Source organism: Tympanuchus pallidicinctus, unplaced genomic scaffold (genome assembly GCF_026119805.1).
Source record: "Tympanuchus pallidicinctus isolate F22 unplaced genomic scaffold, pur_lepc_1.0 scaffold5, whole genome shotgun sequence".
In the NCBI taxonomy this organism is placed as follows: Eukaryota; Metazoa; Chordata; class Aves; order Galliformes; family Phasianidae; genus Tympanuchus; species Tympanuchus pallidicinctus.
The window spans coordinates 57,689,355-57,712,775 of NW_026294769.1; the positions used below are offsets into that span (position 1 = coordinate 57,689,355).

Sequence of the window (23,421 nt, forward strand, 5' to 3'; positions counted from 1 at the left end):
GCAAACAACTAACCTTTATAAAGCCATACTTGTCATTCCCACCTTATTAATTTGGGTTTGTGAAATTGATTCAGCAGAATAGTTGCCAAGATTAGAAAGCAAAGGCAAAAGCCTCTGCAAAGTGTGAAGCAAATTGATTGAGCTACAAGTCATTTTACAACTTCTCTGTTTTCAAAGTTAGGACTTCTGACTACTATTTTTCTCGTAAGGAATCTGGAATATTCCACTGCCATCACCACTTTAGCAACCCCACAAAAAAAATTAATTTGCTACATGTGAATAATTGTTCCTATATTTCTACACATACACTTACATGTGAAGAAGTGTACAGTATTTAAGTATATAAATACTAAAAGCAGAAATGAACACTAGCAACCTACTGTTTATCAGGCATAACTTTAAGCTTGAAGCAGTGAATTTTCATCCTTCTGGATGAAGTTTCATGTCGAAGAGTGAATATTTTAGAAGATGACATTATTTAAAATGGGATTCAGAATCTGATTTGTTTGCTATTTTGACAGACTAGGAGAAAGAATATTTTTGAAAGACATGATAAAGTAGTCGTGAGTAGTCATAGCAGAGTTAGATTAGAAAGCTCCAGTGTTCTTACTCTTTGGAGTAGAAACTAAAAATGTAGTGGGACTTAGCACTGCTGAAGATGAATTGCATTTTGTCAGTGTGGGGTCTTTGAAAATTGCTGTTTATGCAATGCCTACACTACAGATAAAGAGGGTATCTGATGATGCTGCCCGCACAAAGTCTGTATCATCCTGGAATCTCTGTTCCTGAAGATTTCTTCCTCTGCAGTGCCCAATAATCAGTATCTAGAGTCAGAATCTGTATCAGATTAAGGTCAGTTCAGATTAAAATCACGTCTAGAAAATGCATTAAATTAGCCACAGGGTGTGTACTATACTTAGGCAAAGATACTCTAGATAAGGAAAGAGCAGCCTGTCTCCTGTGCAGAAGTGATAGACGGGATAATAGGCTCTTATAGCTAGGAATGGGAGAATGAGGTGATACAAAGAAAAGAGAAGTGAACTGGGTTCATGACAGGACTTACTAAAACAGGAGGGGAGATACAAGAAGGGAGTACAAACAGTAGAGCAGTACAAAAGACAAGAAGTTAGAGATCATGAGACAAAAAGCATAGTACTAAATCGAGTTCCTTTGGACTGCGAAATAGTTTATCAGTGGCTTTTTACTCTAAGATTGCTGTCATCCTAACTAGGTACCCTCAGGTCAAATAAAAAATGTTCGCATCTGTTACGTTGTAAGTTTGTCATACTCATATTACTCATATAGGCGTGACACCTCTTCCTCTTTGTAAGCAGCAAAAACAATAGGAGCCCTGCCTGCTTCTAAAGGGTGAGAACTGGATAAACAAATAACAATTCCTTCTGACAAATTACAATTCCTTAGCAGAAGTGTTCAGTGAGGGATTAACTTTCAAGGGAAAAGTTGTCTTGAGCAGAGAGAGAGATCACTTGAGATTAGTAGATGGTTAAGTAGCTGCGTTCAGAGAAGGAATTTGGCAAGAGAAGAGAATGGAGGAAGGTCTGTAATAGAGTCAAAATGTGGGGCTGCCTTTGGGAGAAAGAATCAAATGGCAGAATATACATATATACATAGGTTGCTCTGAAAGTAATGCCACCTATTTATTTCCAGTGGATTGAAAGAGGACAATAATACTGTGTGATAGAGCAAATTCTCAGTGACAAAATGCTATTTTTCAACATAGTCACCACCATTAACTGTGCATTTTTGCTGGCCGTGAAAAAGAGGCTGCATGCTGTGCTCATAAAATTCTGTGCCAGCAGAGGTGATGAGAATGGATTGTTTCATGATGCAGTGCTTGAAGGTTCTGTAGCACAAACTGCTGCTTAGCTAATTAGAGAGTTGATGTGTGAATGTGTATCCTGCTACATTACTTGTCTTTATTTGTGAAAGAAAGTGGTGAGGGGAATCCAGTGCCCCCTGAAACTCTCACAGGCAGATTTTGTCGAGAACTCGGGGAATGTATAGGACTTTGAGTGCTGACTATGGACCTTCTGCTTTAATCTCGTATTCTGTTTGGGGTGGAGGGGATGAGCTCAGAACCAAATTTTCTGCACATGCACAGTATTTTATCACTAGGCTGCCAGGCCAATTTAGGACTGGATGTTTTTACATTAAACCATGTGACCTGATTGTGCAGTCAGACGTGAGATTCAGGGAACAGCTGCAGTGTGATCACCATATAAGAAAAAGCATGTACAAAGTTCTTCTGTACATTAATCTTTCTGTTCATACTTGGTGTGCACAAGCTATCATGCTAGCGTCTATAGCACTAGCCAAACTCTTAGCATTCTAAAAATGGTTTCTGCCTGCCCCTGTTTCCTTTGGACTTTGTTCGTATGCTTGTGTGCATCTGTGTAAATACTTCTTGTCATATCAGTCATGGAATGGCCTGCAATATACTTCCTATTTTCTGGATCAGAAAGTAGATTCATAACCTTTTTTTTTTCCATTTCCTTTTCTTTTTCTTTCTTTCTTTCTTTTTTTTTTTTTCCAGAAACCTTTTTAATCAATAATTTTTTTTTTTCCTTTTCAGTAATGGATTTCATGACAAATTTATAACCTCTTTTCCTATAGCAAGTGGAAGTAGAATCAGCATAAGGCAGCTATACTATAATCACTTTGAGCTCAATAAGGAGATCTTTACAGGCAACTTTGTTCTTATTTCTTAACGGGATTAAGAAGCTCAGCTCTTTAAATTCTTGCATATAACACTGACATTTCCAGGGTGTGTTTGGACCAGGGAGTTCAAAGAGAAGGAATAGAAAAGCCAATATGACATTGTTTTTTACCTTGCTGGAGGAGCTGTTTGTGCAAATCGCCTATAAGCTTATTGACCTGAATCTTTGACTCCTTGTTTTCTCTGGATTTGGCTGGAGTGTAGACACTGATAGAGCACTGATACAGGTGATTGCACAGCCTTCGGCTTTGGTTGGCACCAGAAACCCCCCCCTCACTCCCCCAGCCCATGTCTGACATTATCTTTTCCTATACTTCTTTTCTCCTGGAGCTCATATTCCTTTATTTTTTATTTATTTATATTAATTCATTATTTTTTTTAATGTAGACTGGCCAAGGCAATGAAAAGCACATAGATTATTTTTGGTAAGCAGAGATGAGAGAAGTATGTGTGATGGTGTATTTTCATCTCCTAGGTTAACGAGAATCAGTGCTACACCTCACAGTGCTCACTCCTTCCAAAAACACACAATACTTTTGACTGACTTGTGTGTGCTTGTGAACCTGTGTTTGCATTCTCATGTTCTTCAGAGTGAGAGTTCCTGTATGTTTATCTGTATCTCATTCCACTGAAACGCCACATGTATTTTTTGCTTTTTTTTGGTCTTGTGCATCTTCTGTACTTTTTGGCAGATGCCGAATATGAAAGAAAGGGATGGGGGGGCTCTCTGATAATAACCTCTGAGATGCTAAATTGTAATTAGATTGGATTTTTACAGGATGAAAGGAATTCTTTCTCTTCTGAACATCAAGATTTGCCTTGTGCTCTGCTTCTCGTGCTGTCTCATTTTTTTTTCTGGTGGCTTGAGCTCAGAGACTATCTCTTCTATTTTTGGAAGAGAAGTAAGATGCCCCAAAAGTTTGGAGTTGTTTTTTTCACCATTCACTTAAAAGCATGGCAAGGTGTTCAGAGTAGCATCTGCAAGATTGCCTGTCATATACTCTTTTCTGTTTACTGCTAACCACGCGTAAACCTCTAGGGGTGTTTTTCAACCCAGTTGAAATCCATATCAGTATTAACATCAACTTTATTAGGATAAAAATTTGGCCCAAGTTAGACAAACAAATTCTTCTTTTAACTGAGGAAAAAAATGATTGGTCATCAAGCAGAAAAATGCATCTGGAAAAGAAACTAGCAAGCTATATCTCAAGAAGTAAATAGATAGAACCAAACAGAAAACGTTACTTTAACAGTACAGAATTATAAAGTGAAACACTTAAACAGCTTACTCAACTTTAAGCAGTTTATCAAAGCAACTACAGCCTTTTCAGTCAGCATATTTTGGTTTTCTTAAGAACAATGGAATTGTGAATTCTATCACGGCTGTGAGGAGAGGGATTATTTGGTTACAACACGTAGTGTAGTGTCCCCTTTCTGGAAAGTCACAAAACTTGAACTTTCATTGACTTAAATTAGAGCTCAAATTTGACAGAGTATGAATTGCATATTAATAGGGGTAATCTTCTTTAAAATATGAAATGAACAAACGACAGATTTCACTGCATGTTCCTAGTTCATGTGCAGTATACATCTGTTACTAATTTTATTTGTAATGAAGGGCCGTTTTGCCTTTTTCTTACAATATGGTGTTATTGACGCAATATTTCTCAATACTTTTCAAATGTTCTTAGACATCCACTGAAAAATCATTGTATAGCCAGGTCTAAAAAGCAGAGCTGCTCACAAGATATCTGCTGTAAATAGGAAGTGAGGGTGTCAGCAGTAATTTACCTCCTGTTGGATCAGAAAAAATAATGAAGCCAATTCTGCGTTCATGACATCATTGGATAAATATTGTTTGGAGAAAATATTACTGGTAGATTCTATGAAAAAGAGACTTAATGATCATTAGTAAATGCTTCTTCTTTGGTTTGACTTGTGGCAGGCTAGACTGCTTTTGAAACAGTGTATGATGCTGCATGTACGTAGAAATACAGCTGCAGTGGTTGGCTGTTTTTTAAGCACCTGTAATACTGATTATTTCAAATAAAAACATTGAACTGCTTTCACCAAGGCAAATTAAAATTTCGCTCTATAAAAACATGTATGTTGCTTATGAAGCCATGTGTGTGAAAGCACATGATAAGATGAGATGTTTACAGTAATAAATTTCAATGCATTTTATAAAATGAGAATTATTTAGCTGGATGAAGAATTCTTGTAGGAGACAATACTTCTGTAGCGGGGGAGGAGTAGATTTGTTAATTAAGTCAAAATATGAACTTCCCAAATAGTCTTCAAATTTACAGATTGAAACTTGCTGGAGTCTCTCTGAAATCTTTTCTGTGTTCTGTTTCAGGGTGTTATAGAAGTTCATGGATTATGAACTTCATAATTTTTTGAAAATTGTACTAAGCAGAAGTCTTTGGGGGCATCTAAGTGTCTTTAAAATGATGCTTTGCTGCTTTTCTAACCTAGTGTTTAGAGCTATGTGTGCCGTAGGGTGGTATTTGAATACATCTGAGTGTGTGTGTGGTTACAGTTTCAGTGGTGAAATACTGAGAGGATGGAAAACATTTTTTCTCCTTTTAAATCTCTAGAAATTTTTAGGTCATCCATTTGAGTGATACTATTTTGTAATACTGTTGCCACGGGAGCTGCTCCCTTAAAAATTAATATAAACATAAAATTAATCAGTAGGAAGAAAGTCTGAAAAACAATATGCAGGAACACTTCAATTTTCTGCAAGAAATACATCTGAATGAATGATTCATGTCTTGAGAGGACTTCAAAAACAAACAATATGATGATGAGAACATGTCAAAACACTTAGAGAAATAGGAAGGTCAGCCTAAGCCTCGTTGAACTGCACAGCTGTGTCTTATCCTGTGAGTAAAGTGCGGTAGCTGAAATGGTTTTAAATAATTGATGCTGTTTTTAAACATAATCACAGTGCCAAGATGTCATTGTGTCAAGATGTCATTTTGCTAAAGTGAAAATTTTAATACGAATCAAAATAGTTTCCAAAGCATTCTTCTGAAGAGTTTTCAGCTTGCATGCATGTAGGTACTCATTGATATATGGATGTACACAGACCTTTCCTAAAATTTAGGATAACTACATTGTTTCTGATGTCTACTGTGAAAATAATTTCAAGTGTGCTTAGGGCAACTCAAAACATACAGTTACTTCAAATGAAATTTACCCCAGGAGAAAATATGATTGTTCATCAGCAAGACAGAAAACAAAGGTTCTTTGCAGAGAAGCAAAGTATCGAGATGATTAATATAACCTAAAATAAATTCAGTGCACTGACATGTGTACAAGTGTCATTTTTTTCAGGTATAGCAAATTGGTCATCTGAGGGCTAGATTTTGATCAAACTTACTGTATTTGTAGAGCAAGGTGTCTCAGTTGAGTTTGGTGTGTATTTCTGATATGCATCAGACTAACTGGTAGCAAAGTCTGATGCTGATAGTACCAGATTTCTTCTTCTTTCTCTCGCTCACTTTTTCTCAGTTTCTCTCCTCCCTCCCTCTCAGTCTTTTTCACAAGGCTTGTGAAATAACATGCTTTCTCATGACACCACAGCTGCTATAGTTGTCTATGTTGTCCTCACACCAGATGCCAAGTACAACAAAATTGGGAAGCATCCCTCCCAACTTATTTAATGTCTTTGTCTCAGAGATATATTCCCATACCAAAACTTTCTTGAAGCTTTTTTCATGTTATTTACCTGTGCTTTATACCCGGTGTGATTTTATCTGCTGAAAACCTGCATTGCCATCAGAATTAAACACTGCTGCTTGTTAAATATTTACACAGAAAACTTTAAAATAACTAATCCACAAGAAGGAAAACCATGTCCTGTTAGATATCATTGGCAGTTTTTAAGAATAGTGTGTGCTGCCAAAAAAGTGAGTTTACTTTAAATTGACTAAGTACATTGCATTTGTACTTCAAGTTGTATGTGCTTTGTTTCAAAGTTACATAAGTGTTGTTTCTGAGATGTTCCTGGCGGTGTTTCTCTGCCAGCAGTGTGTTTCTGGGGATTCAAGAGCAGGATTATCAGAGTGTATAACCTCTGTATCTGCTCCTGGGTATGTACTGTGAGAATGCAAATAGGAAATGATGAAATCTCTATGCTTATTTATAATTGCTGAAGCTCAGCAATCAATTTCATATGGAGTTTTGGAAATTTTCTGTAGGATCTGAAATTATTCCCACTGGAGATTGCAGTGGGAAGGAGAAAAGAGTCTCTTCCTCTCTCCACCTTTGTAAGCAGTTGCATTGACGTACATGAGGTCATATACCTTGCTGAAATGAAGCCTAAAGTGAGTGAATCAAAGTTTTTGATTCAACCCCATTTTCCTTTTGGCAATGCACAAAATGCTGCAGGCTTCATAACTATTTATTTCTGAATTGATTTATTATAATTGAGAAGTGATTTTTCACTCTGAACAGCTCTATTAGGATGTTACCAATTTAAGTTTACATTTAAGCAAACAGGAAGAATGAGCACAAACAGAATTTCAAAGTTTTTAATGTTGTCTCACTCTAACATAAGCTGCACTGTGCTGTTTGTGACTGGTACAATCCTTCAGCGAAAGCTATTTTGTCTGATGATAAAACCATGAGTGTATGAAGCTTGCACATTTTTCATCTCTTTTTATGACCTTATCTTTTCTGAGCGGCTTCTGTGAAGGTATCCTAACTATAGGAAGCACCTGGCAAACATATATGATATCTACACTGTGATAAGCAGTTGTGAACAAGAAAGTAGATCTGTCAGTTCTGAACTGTTCATTGTTAAAATACTTGGTTGATTTAGATGATTGCAAAATACATTATGGAGTGACTAACAGCTGCTGTTAACATTCCTAGTCAAGAAAGTTCAATACTTATATCATACAAGAGTTACTGTAGAAGCCTAATGTTGATTAGAGACACATGGATTAAAACAGCAGGATTGAGAATAAATGCTAACCCATGTAATTCTTTAAAATACTGCAATAACTTGTGATACAAGCTGATTAAGTCCAAATTGGGAAGTCTTTAATTTGTTAAAAAGATTAAAGTTAAATCACTGGTTAAAATTCAAGTCACTTTTTCCCTATTTATCAGTATTGTCAGAGATGTTAGAGTTCTCCCTTGCACGTTTCTGGTAATGTGTCTCCTTTACAGTTTCAGATTCCCTGACCAACCGTCGTACATTGAATTACAGGGGTTTAGCATGTTTAATTACAGAATCACAGCATATCAGGGATTGGAAAGGACATTGAGAGATCATCTAATCCACTCTCCCTGCTGGAGAAGGAACACCTAGATCAGGTCACACATGAACGCATCCAGGCGGGTTTTGAGTATCTCCAGAGAAGGAAACCCTCTCTTGAATAATTGTGTCTCTTCAATAAGCACTAGGATGTTAAAAACAACATTAAAACAAAACAAAACAAAACAAAACAAAACAATTTATGATCTGTTGTGTTCAAGAAACATTTAGATATATTTACTGAGGGACGTGGTTTGGTGGGGAAATATTGGTGACGGGTGAAGTGCTGGACTGGATCATCTTAGAGGTCTTTTCCAACCTTGGTGATTCTGTGATTCTGTTTTTTGAAGAGGAACTTAACAAATTCATTCTGGTAAGAAATAGTAAGGTCAGGATGAAAATTATGTTCATATTAGAGTATTGAAGTTGTTTACATATGAAATTCATTTTGTTTTTCTAAGCTGTGCTTTGTGTATTCCACAGGTAACTGTAAGGCAGAGCTTTCTTTCACTTGATTTCAGCTGCCTCAAGATAGGTTCCTAAAGTTAGCTGTGTGTTCTGGAGAATGATTCATTTCAGTTATCACCAAGTGTTGTCACATCTGAAGCATTCTAGAATGGGATGAGTCACTGTGGAGGTTCCTCTCTTCCCTGTCTAGTGGAGTACCTCCATAGTTAGTCTGGTGTAGCTTAGCTTTCTGGCATTTACCTACAGAGGAGAGGAATCCTGCCCAAGTGCAGTTTTAAAATCAAAGAGAAATTGCAGGGTTTCTAGAAGACTTAAATGACCCTTGAATAAACATACTATATGTTATTATAGATTCTTGGTCATGTGAATGTTTTTTTTTAACCACAGTAATGTTCTTATAATGGATGACATTTGCTTATCTTAGTTGCCATAAGGAGAAACTTCAGTAGAAGCAGATTTGCTTACTTTTAGAGTATTTATCCTGATGGTACTAACACGCTTTATTAAATGTAACTGAGGAGCAAAGGGTAGAAATGAACGTGAGAAAAAAGTGGGTGGTATATATAAAGCTCTGCTTTTGACATGGAAGGAAAAAAAAATTCATGGATCCAAATGCCTATAAAACAGAGAAAAACTTAATCAGTTTTAAAATAAATATTAAAAAATAGTTTCATTGAAATTAAAAAATAGGCAGTGAATGAACAAAAAGACTAAACAATAGAAAGAAAAGAAATTCTGTAAGGAAATAAACTCCTTTGAGCTAAAAAGATATTAGCTGCTTAAGGTATCATTAAGGGGATGGAATTAAAAAGCTGGAGAAATACATTTTGTTATTAGTTCTTGTCCAACTTAGTTATAAACCTTGTGGTATAAAGCTTGTGGTAAGCTTCCTTTTGACTTTTTAAAAATTGCAGTCTGTAGCACCAAAAATGTGCTTGGCCATTTTCATTGGACCTTGACACATACCTGAGTCTGGGTTAAAATCTCTTCCCTGATGGATTCTGCAGTCCACAGTAAGGTCCAGATGGTTGGTGTCACAAGCAGATTGCTTCAGAATGGGGAGAGAGTAGTATGGGAGTACAGGCAGGTGTTGGGATATTACAGGTGTGTAACGCATAGGCTTGGTAGTTGCTGAGTAGAAGAAAAATATTGATGCAAATAATGAAAAATAGTTTAGATACAAAACAAAGTTTCCCTTAATGTAAATTCTCCATATTTTGTTCTATTCCGTTTGCACAGAATTACATGCATTAATTCATGAAAAGCTGATTATGGAAAACACATAACACCATACTTCATGAAACACGGAAAAAGCAAGTTCATGAAAAGTTAAGACATCTGCTAACATAAATTTTCAGATCTTTCCTCATCTCCCAAATACTTAATTACTGTGTGCAGTAGGTTCTATACCATCGCTGTAGCTCTGTCCTTCTTTTGCCCTTCAGCCCAATCTTTTCACGTAAGTTTTTTCCCACTTCTCTTTCAATTCTCATAGTTTTGTTTGTTTGATGTTCTGGTTGGTTGCACTGATTGAAAGAATGCTCAAATTTGCATGCTAACGCCAGGTTTGCATATATTACCATCTGGAAAAACTTTTATATTTTGGAGCTAACATTTTCCATGCTAAAGCTTCATCTAAAGGAACTATTATTATTTCTACCTTTTTGTTGTTGTTGTTGCTTTTCCTTGGTCTATACAGAGTTGTTGTTTACAATGAAGGAAAATAATTTTTTTTATTATAAAAATTCCCCTCGAACATTCGAAGAGCTTTCTGTGGTAATTATACAGCTTGAGTTAGAATCTCATTGTCAGTGTAGTCTTTGCTGTGAAATGCTTTGTAGCATTTTGGCAAGAACTGGAGCTGATCTTCCAGGTTTGTCTCTGGCTAAATGGTCCTTTGTGTCTCTATAATAATGAAAACCTGTAAATAGTTATGAAGGTAGAAATTCGGATGTAAAATATGATAGGTTCTTCACCAAGAAAAAGAAAAAAAGCTCTTGCATTTACTAACTGTAAACTAACTGTACAAATGCTAGTTCAAAATAAAGTAGTCGAGAAAAGCAAAAAATTGGTAAGATTGCTTGATTTTGTTTTTTCATCATGTGAGCCCTTACTGACTGTCTTCTGAAGGATAACTTCAGATTGAGCTGAAGTGCATGAACTTCTAATGTCTGGGTGAAATTATACAGCGGGCTTAACAAAAATTATGCTAGATATTCTTGATTTCTTTTTGATTTAATTGCGAAATCATTTTTTAGTATCTTTTTAATATTTATTTTTAGTACTTATGAATTCATATTTGTTATTGGAGTCTGGAGTGAACATGGCATTGTGTTACTGTGAGAAGTAATTTACCAGGTTCTTGTATTTAAGATTTGAAAAATTGTTTTATGAATGCAAAGAAGAATATGTTATTACAAGATGCTGCTACATACACGTGAAGTTCGTACTTTATAGTGCTTGTATATGATCATATACTTCAAAACTCTGGGTCACAATCTTATCTTGTGTAAATATAGCTCCAGTGATAACATATGGGGATCTGGCCTGGTATGTTGTAATCACATTTCTCTACCTATGTTGCTATTAAAAGCTGTTGTTATCATAAGTGGAAATAATTTGCAAGTTATTACTTAATTGCTATTATTTTTTTCCTGTGTTTCACTGTTGTTAAATCAACCAGCAGTCTGATTTCCAGTTTCCATTTGTTTTTCAATGCTGTCACTTTTCTGTGGAACACAATTTTTTTTCAAAAGTTTGCTTCTGAATTGTTACAAAATTTGACTTTTAAACATGCTTCCTAATACCTTTCTATGCAAGGCTTTCTGGGATGAGTTAGTGGTAAAAAGAAGTTCTACAAATGTACTTAATTACTGGCTGGGATAAGCAGCCTGACACAACATTCAGCACATTACTGTGGCCAGTACTGCACTTTCAACAAAGAATTCTTCACATAATTACTAGGTGGCCATCCCTAATCTACCAGACTGTAGTGTTCAGCATGCTCTATGTACTGTTTCAGACTCAATAGTTCCTGAAGGCCGAAAGAAGCTCTCTGGTAGATGGTGAAAATTCTAAAATTTGTTAGAAATGTTATATTTCTTTAGAATTATACTGATGGGGAGAAAGTGGTCATAGGAGAGCTAGCGTGAAACCTTTAAGTAAAAATTCCCTAAATGCCTAAATACCCCACTAGTTGCCAGAAAAGCCTGAATGTGTAGTGGACCATGTGCTTGTAGAGAGTGTAATAAATCTGCAAAGCATAAACAACAGTTAGATGTCAATTCAAGAAAACATTCAACTCAAAAGATTATTTTCCTTAATTACCTCACTAGCTGGGGTATAACAAGCTGATGTGTTTCTCTCATTTGTGCATACAAACCTAATGACTCCTTTGGCTTGTAAGTTTACAGAATAGGTGCTAGTGATTATTCTGTTTTTTAAGCATATGGAGTAAACACTGATTACAAAGATTTGCCTTTCCACAGAACTGGAAGGAATGAACATGTTGGACTTGTTTGGATCTTTGGGAACTCACAGATGTTGAAGTGTCTAATACAATTATTCTTTATTCATTTCCTTTCTATTTATATATGTGTCTGTATTTTCACTTGCACCTGTAAGCAGTGGTTTGGTTATTACAGTAAACCTGACTGAAAGTTGTTCTTGAAATATTTCAAAAATACATTTCTTGGGTTACTTTTTTTTTTTCAGGCAATGAGGAAGGCATCCATGAGGCACCAGAATCTGATGGTGATGCAAAGTCAGAGAAACCAGGGCAGCTTGCAGTGGAGACAGAAGATTGGGATGGGCCAGGTAGGAAAAAAAACAGCTGACAGGCAACAGTAATTTTTCGAACAGTGCTTTCTGTTATTTTATAAGTTGTTTTCTACTTAGTAGTGGTATATAACGTTCTGTTTCTTTCTTGATCCCTTGGTGTCCAGGATATTAACAGATAAGTACTAAAAGAAAGATCTGGAGTGAAAAAATGTTTTGTCTAAGCCATTTTGTGAATCATTTATCATGAAATATCTTACATAGTTATTGTTATAAACGAAAATGTTGTTTCTGCTGCTTAGAATTCTAAGATAAAAATTTGTCATTAAATTCCCAGTTTCATGGTTGTGTTAAGTTTTTCTGTTATATTTTCTGATGCTTGATGAAATGCCAGTGTCCTCCTCCAAGCTTTATGTCTACATTTAGCAGCACGTTGGGCTTAACAAGGGTATAAGAACTACTGACATTTTCAAGGACTTTGTTTACCAGTTTTAGCTAGATATAAATCACTTAGCACATCTGGTCATTGATTTCATTTGAAAGAGAAACTCTGAGATTGCAGTCAATACTGCTAGAACTCCACATTAAAACATTGATTCATAGCAGTATTTTTTGTCATGTACTTTAAGAGAGGATAAGCACAATATTGCTTTTAAATTTGATGGTAGAGTAGGAAAACTTTCCAAATATCTGTTCTATGTAAATATGTAAAGTCTATGTCATGTAATAAAAGCATCTAAGACAAAGGGTTAAATTGTATTTCTGAATTAGGCAAATCTACAGTTAAATTCAATGCAAGGTGTTCATGGTAAGGACTCTAGAATGGGCCTTGAAAATCCATTACATTTTAAAAGTGCAGTTGGAAAATGTGCATTTGAAGCTATATATACTCTCAGAATGGCTGTATCTCTAATGGACGTTTTCCCTAAAAAGGATGAACATGTCAGAAAAGAGTTCCAGAAGCATTTTATCAATAATTTATAATGCAATAATAATATTTCATTTAAAAAAATTCCTATATTTCAGTCACATTTTCACCCTTGCTTGATTTTGCAAATTACTATATGCTCTTCATGAAGAGAAGAACAACAGTAATGGTAATTTTCTGAAACCAGAAGCTGGAAAATGTAATGCAAACAAAAAGGAAGACATAGTGTATATAATTAATATGATGTCATTTTAAATATTTTTAATGATACTACACAAGTTGAAGCTATGTAAAGCACTGTGGTGTTATATGAAAACAAGATTTTCTAATAAAATACACTATCATATACTTAAAATAACACAGAAGACATCTTTAGACGTAGCAGAACAACCTTTTCCAGCTTCACTGCATATTTAAAGGTTGTCAGTGATTAACATATGATTTTTTTAAATTTCATTGCTAATAAATTCTGTCTTGAATAAATTTATGTTCTTTTTTTTTTAGTTTATTTCAACACAGTTGAATATGTTTTTGTGTTGGCATTTACGGGTTTTTATGTGAGCTGTCTTATGCCAATGTTACAGACACATTTTTAAAGACACTTTTTTGATTTCATTGGAAAAAAATACTCAGTTAAACAGTAAGATGTGTGTTTTTCTGGTAATGTATATTTATTGTTAGCTTTGACACAGGATTTGCCTTCAGCAAAATGATGGCTAATGACATGAAATAAGCTTTGTTTTATTTAAATGTGGATTCTTTAAAGGGAATAATATGTATGAAGGTTGGAAAGGAATGTATGCACACCACATGCCATGCTCTCCATCATGCACGCTTTCTGAAATGAATTTGGTTATTTATTGATATGGAAAAAGAAATGATCAACAGAAATTATTTTCAGCCATGCAGTACAAGACAAATGATAGCTTCCTTCAGATCTTTGAGAAGAAAAAAAAAACACAGAGCATGAAATATTTTGCTTCTTTAGAGACTTCTGCCAGCACTGCAGAAAAAGAACTGTTAAATACTCCAGTATTTACCATCTCATAGTAGAGGTGCTGTCTTTATCACTAGATGGTGGTGGTTATCGGTTCTACATTTGGTTTCTTTACTGAGAAGGAGCTCTCAGAACCCAAGAAAATACTGTATTCTACGTGATGCAAGTTGGTGTCAATTGATTATGTAAACTGTGAATACCCAAAGCCTGAGCTATTTTGTTGTTTTTCCTCTATTACTTGACATAGTTATTTCCAGAACCAATATTTTCTACAGACTAGAATTCTATGAGTTACTCATTAGCAAAACCTTCTGGTGGAGTCAAAATTAAGTTTCAGGATACTAATTAGAGTTTTATTTTGTATGAAAATTTTCATTGTCAAGTGGTTCACATGCATTCCCAATCATTTGTAACTAGAGTATTTTATGCAGAAAAAAATCCATGGTTAAACATGCTGTAACTTCAAAGAATTTCTGCTGAAGCAGTCTCTCAAATTGCATCATTTTGTGACCTTCACTGACCAACATGGAAATTCTACAGTGATAATGCTTACTTTATGTAGTTATCTGAACTTCTTAAAACTATCCATAATTTTCATTGGTTTTGTCTGCATTTTTTTAAAAAATTCTTTTTAATGAGAAGATGCCTCTGAAATAATGGAAATTGAGGTGAATTGACTGCGTATGGACACACAGTAATGGACCTGTTCTTTTCCTGCTATAGCCAGCTGCAAAAGTCCAAGAAATAGAGTCTGCAAAGAAGACTGAGTTTAATAAAAATTTGTACAAAAAGATTTATTTCTTTAAAATTGTAAGCAAAGGCCATTTAACAGCCTCAGAAACACTACTTGTTATTAGGTGCCTTCATGTGTATAGATGTGTATATGTTTCCTTTGTATTACTGTTAGGTTATCAGTGCAAGTGACACTGGTGATCAAGGTTTTAAGAGGTAGTGAACACGAGGTGGCTCTCCTATGTGTCTTCCATGGACTATCAATAACACAATAGGATCATACTTTGCTTTAGTGGATATTTACTGGATATGTAAAACAAAATACTGCCCAACTTGGGGAACTATGAATGAAATATCCTAGGAGTTTCATGGTTCCATACCAGAACTCTTTCGGCAATATACATGTAGTATGTCATCAACTATTTCTTTTGTATGCATTATGTGAGCTATTGTTTTTACAGCTGCAAAGGAGTGTCTTTTCTTTGCAGAACAAGTTGATTATGTGAGTTGGATGATCTTAATTAAAAGTCAGTGTCAGCAGTTCTTCTGATATTTATCTGAAATTTTCCAAGAAAGTGAGATAATTGCAGTTGTCCAAGTAACCAAAAAGGAAAACAAACAAACAAAAAAGCAGAGCAAAAAAAAAAAAAAAAAAAAAAAAAGTATTTTTTTCTAAAAACAAAACAAAACAAAAAAACAACAAAAAAACCCCACCTCTCCTTGTCATTTTATGGCTATTTTTATGTATTGTTTACATTCATCTACACATAAAGTGGAAGTTTCCCATGTGTAAAATTGTGCCTCCAGTTAATCAGCAGAATTTCTGCTACTGATAATAGTAGAGCAGGATGAAGTCACAACTCATGTTAAACCTCAGGGGACTCATCATGACTCATATATATGTATCAAAGAACTGTGGAAAAAGGTATGGAGGATTGTTAAATATATCACATCATACTTTCTTTTTATTACCATCGCAGGATGGTATTTTTCTTAAAGTACGTCAGGAAGAGTAAGTAAATAGTAAATATAAAATTAAGTAGTCTTTAAAATAAGGTTATGCTGTGTGTGACACCGTTATGAATTTTTCATGAAGGAATTTTTTATAAAGGATACAGTTTTTCATATGAATTCTGAAGTGGGATGTGAATCAGATTCTTGTGAACATTTTATGTGACAGGTTCTTGTTTTTATATTTTCCTTAAAAGGTAGTTTGAAAAGCTTTCTGAAGAGATTTTCTGTAACCTTTCGTAAGAATTAGTGTAAATATTTATTGATTGGTGGTCTAAATCTGCATTATTTAGTAATACTCTTAAGCAGTTTGGGTTACAAAGCAAAAGTGGATAATATAGATCAGAATGCTTGGTAGGCCACTGCAAGATGGGAGCAGACATTAATGATAGTTTTTTTTTTTCCTTCTCTTTTTTCTTTTTTCTTTTTTTTTTTTTCTCTTTCTTTTCTTTTTAAACCAGTCCTAAGAAGGACTTGGAGATTACTGTCCTGATTTCGTTTCTTTTTTGATTGGGGAATGTGGTAGATATAAGATCTTGGAAATGCTATTTGATGTAAATTAACAAAAATCCATGAAACATAGTTAACCACAGATATAGTCTGACAGTAAGAAGAATATTGTGAAGAAGCAGAGGAAATCATAGAACGACTGTGTGTTACTCTGACAGTGAATCGGTATTATCTCTGCTATCAGATAATGCAGTTATCATTAATTTTCACATTTGCATTTCAATCTTTGGAAGGAAATGACTCTTGCCGGATGAAGATAAGAGCTCTGTACCACTATAATGAACCATCATTTTATCCCGATGCTTTGTATCCATATGAAAATGAGGCTGGGTGGTGGTGTGGTATGTGAGGAGGGGGTGGGGGGGTCATAGAAACGTTATAACAAAGTGTCAAAATCACTACAGACTTTTGGAGCCCTTTATGAAGCAAGAGACAGTCTAAATAAATCTTCTATAGTGAGGTGGATATCGGAGGAAAAGCAGAGAGCCTGGCTCCTATGCTGGGGTGTTGGGAGGGGCCTTCTAGGAGCAGGGGAGGATTTCTTTGCATCTTGGTCTGGTTTCCATCTCTAGATTGGAACTAAAGGGAGGCTATGGGGAGTCCGAATTGCAAAAATGGGGTGGGAGTGGTCATCAGTTTAACCCCTGGACTGCAGGTCTTATTTTGACTCTTGAATACTATTCAGGTTGGTGAAGTAAACGTTAGCAGATCTCTGACTTCATGGTTAGTTCTGACATGGGAACTTCTGGGAGGTTACTGCACCTGCATGTTAAGTACAGGAGGATTTCAACTATTTTTCATCCCTGTACATAGTATATGTCTGTAAGGACTGTGGTGTTCCCAGTTCTTCTCTATGCATAGCGCAGATTAGTGTTGACTAGCTAAAATTCCACTGAAAACCTCTGCAAGGCATTCTTCCATTTTAGTTCTGATGGGTTGACTAAAACCATAGTTCCTCAAATGCTCTTGTACTATATTCACCTTGCTTAACCTTAATGCTGCATTTAGCACCTGTAATTTACAGACTTCATCCATACATCATCAACACTCACTGTCAGATGTCTGCTCTAGGCAAGAACTCCTGAGGTTTGTCCCTCCTTCCTTTCTTTTTTGTAAAAAAAGCTGTGATTTTTAATTCATCAAATGATGGTAGGAACTGATATTTAAATGTATGGTATTTTAATGTCATTCTTAGTGTTAGCATTTCTAGGAGTATCAGGATGTCCATCTTGCCAAGATAGCTCCAGGCAGCTTTAGCTCGGAGACTGTGCTATGGTGGTGGGGCTGAGGAACTGCCCTTCTGGCTGCAGCTGCCGCTTCCTCCTGCAGACCCTCCTGAGGGCCTCTCCTCTCTGCTCTAACTCAGTGGGTACATTCCTGTCTCTTAAAGAGGAGATACAGGGCTAAGAGCTATAAGGAAAATACATGCTGTGTTAGTAAATACAGCAGTGACATAAGCTGAATAGTATATACCAGTGAGGTGCTAAAACACATCCCTGGCATGACTGCTGTTGAGGCCAGCTGACACTTCCTAAATAATTCCAGATTTTCAAGTGTTAAAGCAGTGCATAAAGCCTTATCTGTAGGTAGTTAGCCTTATAGGCTAAGGGAATATCCCAGCACACAGTTGCCCCTTTTTACACTACTTAGTCTCAGTGCACAGAGTCTTTTTTTGGCACATGTAATTAGCTTTCCTTTACCAGAAAGAAGGTTTCCTTCCTTCTTTTACATCCTTTAGCAGATGTTGCTAGTGCAGAAATGGCTTTTCTGTGAAGCAGTTCATCTCGTTACCAAACTGCTCCCCATAAAAAAGACCTGAAAGATAAGAAAATGAGAGTGGCTGTATGTATGAACATGGAAGAAGCAATCTAATCTTTGCTACCATGTTTCCCACATGCAACCTTTTGTGGGAAATGAACTGTTGTATGACCTACTGAGCATGTTTAATAGACAAGATCAGTAGGGAAATTTTTTATTTTATGGCCACTCCTTATGAAATACCAGACATGTTAGACCCCAGGGTTTAAAGAAGAAGTTGAGGCTTAATACAGTCCCCCTAAAATCATGTGAGTAGGCATTTCAGATATTGAAAACTATGTTATTTACTAAATTGAAATTACTTGCTGTTATGATGACTTCATCTATTCAAGGTGCAAATATAGTAGGATTCTGTAAGCTTGAAAATAAACCTTACCTCAGTTGACTTAGAGCATAAACTGTAAATAAGGAGAGAGTTCATTGCTGAATATTGGAGCACTGTTCTCCTGTTTTGTATTTGGGATACTATTTTCTTGTCATTGTTTCATGAAGGTGACATATACATGAATTTAAATTCCATTGTAACATTAGGTGCAGTAAAAATGCACCTGCTTCAGAAGTTGCTATTTAGTTTGACAATATTCATTTAGTATTCCTGGGTCTTCATTTATCCATCTGTGAAATGCTTACTTTACATACTACGTTAGGTATAAATTGAAAACTATCTTAATCTGCAGACTGGCAAGTTTTAGACTAAGTAGACTTGAAATTGATCCAACACCTTCCTAAATTTTTATGTACTTATGTGTGTCAAGAGAGGAATATCGTACTGAATCATGAACAGTGCTGAACTCTGAATGAAAGGTTACAGACATTAAAATTGTATTCTGTTTTGATTGGCATTTGTGTTTCAAGCACAAAAGACTTCCTGTTTTCTGAAAGAAGTTGATAGCTGGGAAGGGCACGTGCTGGGAATTTGATAGCTGGGAAGGGACAAATGATCAGATTCACCAGGTGCTGCTTTTTTGGACATGATACACTGCATAGTGCATGTTACCTGTACAAATCCCTGTAGGTCAGGTCACATAGTGAAGGACTCCTAGTCCATGAAAGTCTGCAGAGAATCAGTGAACATCTGCATTACAGTGCGTTGTTTCTTATAGTTTCATGTACCAAGGGATCAGCAGAGGCTGGCAGAAAGCTTTGCACTTTTCAACTGTCTTCACTGTAGTGTGGTCATAAAGGCAATATAATTGCCTTTATGTAAAGGCAGTGGTAATGTAAACATCATGGTAATTGCAAAGGACTAGGAAACAGTGTCTATATTTGGAAACAGGTAGGATGAGAATCAAAAGGATCACGTAACTGGTCCACAACTGTTTTGCTCTTTGTTGTGTTTTTCTCATTAATTCAACTAAGATTACTACATGCAGAATATTGCATAGCAGCACTGCCTTGAACAGCTGAAGGGTGGGTCTGTTAATACATTGATCTATGTACAAAATGTAGTGTTATTTATTTATCATGCACAGTGATGTCCAGCAGTTGGATGCAAGCACCTGGTGAGAGACAGTAGTGCCTTCATTTCTTAAATAGGCAGGTTTCTGTTATTTTCAGCATTGTATCCTGTGCTCAGCATATAATTAAAGAAAATACTTTGATTTTCCAAATACATTTTTGTCTTTGCTCACTTATTTCCTCTCTGTTAAGACATCATAACATAGAAGTTGGAAAATGTAGCTAAAACAACAAACACATTATTACCAGACGCCATCAGATCTCCATTCGAAAGAACCAGCTTGAGCTGAAAGTAAATTTAATATGACATGGCAAACTGGATATGAGCATTTACCCAATCAAATTACAAAGACAGTTCAGAATGGTTGTGAGTCTGGAGAGGAATTGAACAAAGTTGTCATGAGATGGCAAGAGCATCCTAAGGGCAAAATCTCTGCCTAAATTCTGGCCCTAGATTTCTCAGTATTTGTGTTTAGCTCAATGATACTAGCTTTATTCACATTTGATTTTAGGTTTTTAGTTGTCAGATTTCATTTTTAGGGCATTCTACCATTGCATGCCCACAGGAAGGACAAGGTGGTGATGACTGTAGAAGTGCTATGATCGACTTCTACGCAGTCTTTCATCACTCACTCACCAACATGTCAAAAATAAGCATTTCTTACTAGAATCAGCCCTCGTTTTTGTTCAGTTAACATAGTTTCTAGTGATTTCAGTATCTTCTGATGGAATCAGTGAGAAGCCTTGGAACCAAATAGGCAAAAGTGTGGCCCAGAGTTAAACAACAATATACCTATGCTGATAGCTGGCTAGACAGAATTATTAAGCATTAAGGTGTATGTTGGGAAGGCCTTAATTGTGTAAGGGTTAGTATTTCCTAGTTTTTCCTGGAGTCAGTGGGTTGGTTTAGACTTTAAGGAGCTATTCTGAGGTCATCTGAGCTCTTGCCTTTTTTTTTTTTTAATTTATTTTAATAACCTTACACTTTTTGTTCCTCTCTGTATGCTTTGTCTTTCTTGACACCTTCAGTCATTGTAGTCAAGTTGAGATACTTCACAACATGTTGCTGGGGATCACAGATAGATAGAGAAACTTTCCAGTATTTATGTAATTTTGTCCTGAGTAAGTATTGCAGGATTATGCAATGGCATATTGCTTTGTATGAAGAAAAAATAGCTGATAAATTTTAACGATTGAGGATGAAGTTGTAAAAATGATTTGTTACTTAAGGACAGTACTCAAGTTAGGATGATTCAGGTCTTTGCTTCTCTGATTTTATCTCAATATAGTTGCATTAATATCAGCATAAAACCACAATGATGGATTATTACGGATAATTTAGGAAGATAAGATAATGTGCTCTATGGACATAATGTTCCAGAGTGGTGCATATATGCATTTTTGGATGGGTGGTTGAGTCTGAATTTCAAATTACTTCATTGGGTGAGAAAAAGAATTCATTAAGTTATCTGAAGCTTGATACTTGTATCTCAGTGCCAAAGCTGCTAATCGCTTCAGAAATCTTTGGCTTCCATCTATAAACAAGTATTAGTTCTTATGGAAAGGAAGGAAAAAAAAAAAGCAAAACTATTTGGACAGCAGTTTTTATTAACATTCGAGAGAGTTTTCTGAGATGTGATATAGTCATGTATATGATGTTTATGTAATGTGATACTGTAAATGCTTCATATTTATTCAGATTAAATAGGTATAATTTTAAACTTATTATTTCTATTAATGTGATTTGTATTTCATGGATTTTTATGGACTTATTCTCAGAAAATAATTTTTTCATAAATTACAGCATCCCTTGGCATTTGATCTTGACTACTTTTTAAAGTAAGTCTTGGATCTCAACTTGTCTCAGAAATTTTCTTTATGAGATACTTTCTAAATTTATTCCCATTTCTAGCAGAAGGAAGAAAAAATCCGCCTATAAGAAAACAACAAAATTTGGTGTGGTGCATCTGATATGAGCTAGCATCTAGTTTAATTACTTAATAACATAACATTTTAACAATCAAATTTTGAGTTTCTTCCAAGGAAATTATTTTCCTCTCAACTTGTCCTGGTAATGCTTGTTTTAATAGTTAAAACTTTCTCAGCTTTCTTTTTCTGTATAATCATGTCACAATGTCTGAATCATCTGGAATCAAAGAACTGTGCAACAGGGATGTGAGCAGAAGGACAATGTAGAATTTCAAATGCCACATGCCAGAGAACATTTTCAGGGGATGCTGAATCATAGAATCATAGAATAGCTTGGGTTGGAAAAGACCATAAAGATCACCAAGTCCAACTGCAACCTAACCATACTATCCTAACTCTAACAAGCCTCTGCTAAATCATGTCCCTAAGCACCACATCCAAATGGTTTTTAAACACATCCAGGGATGGTGACTCAACCACCTCCCTGGGGAGCCTATTCCAGTGCTTAACAACCCTTTCTGTAAAGTTTTTCCTGAGATCCAACCTAAACCTCCTCTGATGCAATTTGAGGCCATTTCCTCTTGTCCTGTCACCTGTCACCAGTGAGAAAAGAACAACCCCAGTCTCGCTGAAGAAGTGCTGTCAGATATTACTGTTGTACTTTCAAGCACAGGATGTGGTGGACCAATGGAAATGTGCATTGAACTCTGTCCTGGATGACATAGAAAGTATGTATCAGGCTCCTCTCGTAATTTCTTGTAGGAAGAAATCCAATTACAGAAAACCTGCTCTCCTATTCTGCCTCTCACTGTTGTATTTTACAGTGCCACGTGCATCTTGACAAGCCTGATGCAGTAGATTAAAAGTCCTACTGATTCATTGGTTTCATAGTGTTAGTGTTCTATATACAGTCAAGATGCTAAATAACACTTTAAAAATATTTAGAAACTGTGGTTCTAGCTATTGAAAAGCCTTTAACCATCTGCTTGCTTTTTATTTTTTCTCATAAAAGGAAACAAAAATCACTTTAATATGTAGTCACATTATTTTCACCATTTCTCAGCTTCTAGGATGATTACTCTGGAAAAATGCTGCGTGTTTCCCCAAAGCCTGGACATATCGTGACGCTTATCTAAAGAAAAAAGATGATATATTTTTAAAAGAAAAATGCTGACCTAGTTAGTAAGGCTGAAACCATTCATTAATTAGAAGTCATAATTGCAATTACATGGTAAAATTAATTTATCACGAAAATAATCCTATCAGTTTTCCTTTTTGGAAAAATGGAACCAAATGATTTTAGCAGCCTGCATTGCTTAAGGCAGATATTACAGTGATATTGGTTGAGAGTGAATAAAGTAATCAAATTTCATTTTGAAGATCTGAAATTCAGGGGCTGCATCAATGATAGTTCATATATTATATGAGTTTCAGTTGAGTTGTAATTCTGTAATTACGTGTAATATATAAAGCATATATGCACAGATAAATGCATAAAAGGAAAATAGTGTGCTGAAATTTAAAAAGAGTGAAGTGAAGATAACACGGCACATAATATATAGAAAAATTCATGTAATATGGCAAGTATGCTACAGTGTAGGAAAGTCAGAATGCCTTTTGTACCCTCAGGCTATTTAGACTTCCTTGATATTCAAATCTTAATGTACATTAAATGGAATTTAAGGAGGTCCACCTCACTGGACCTCAGGCAGACTTAGCAAGTAGCGCTCCTTAGGGATGCCACTTTATGTATATATTTGCAAAGATGTTATAGCCATGAAATA

The 23,421-nt window shown here is 35.6% G+C and overlaps 1 protein-coding gene across 2 annotated transcripts in view; it reads left to right on the top strand.

Moving 5' to 3' along the window:
* The window catches only part of ZFPM2 (zinc finger protein, FOG family member 2), a 304,584-nt gene that overhangs the window by 62,595 nt on the left and 218,568 nt on the right, over positions 1-23,421 (top strand). For both annotated transcript variants that reach the window (XM_052703760.1, XM_052703761.1), the window contains one exon: positions 12,192-12,293. In XM_052703760.1, the coding sequence (XP_052559720.1) occupies positions 12,192-12,293 (102 nt within the window). The remainder of the gene's footprint in view (positions 1-12,191; positions 12,294-23,421) is intronic.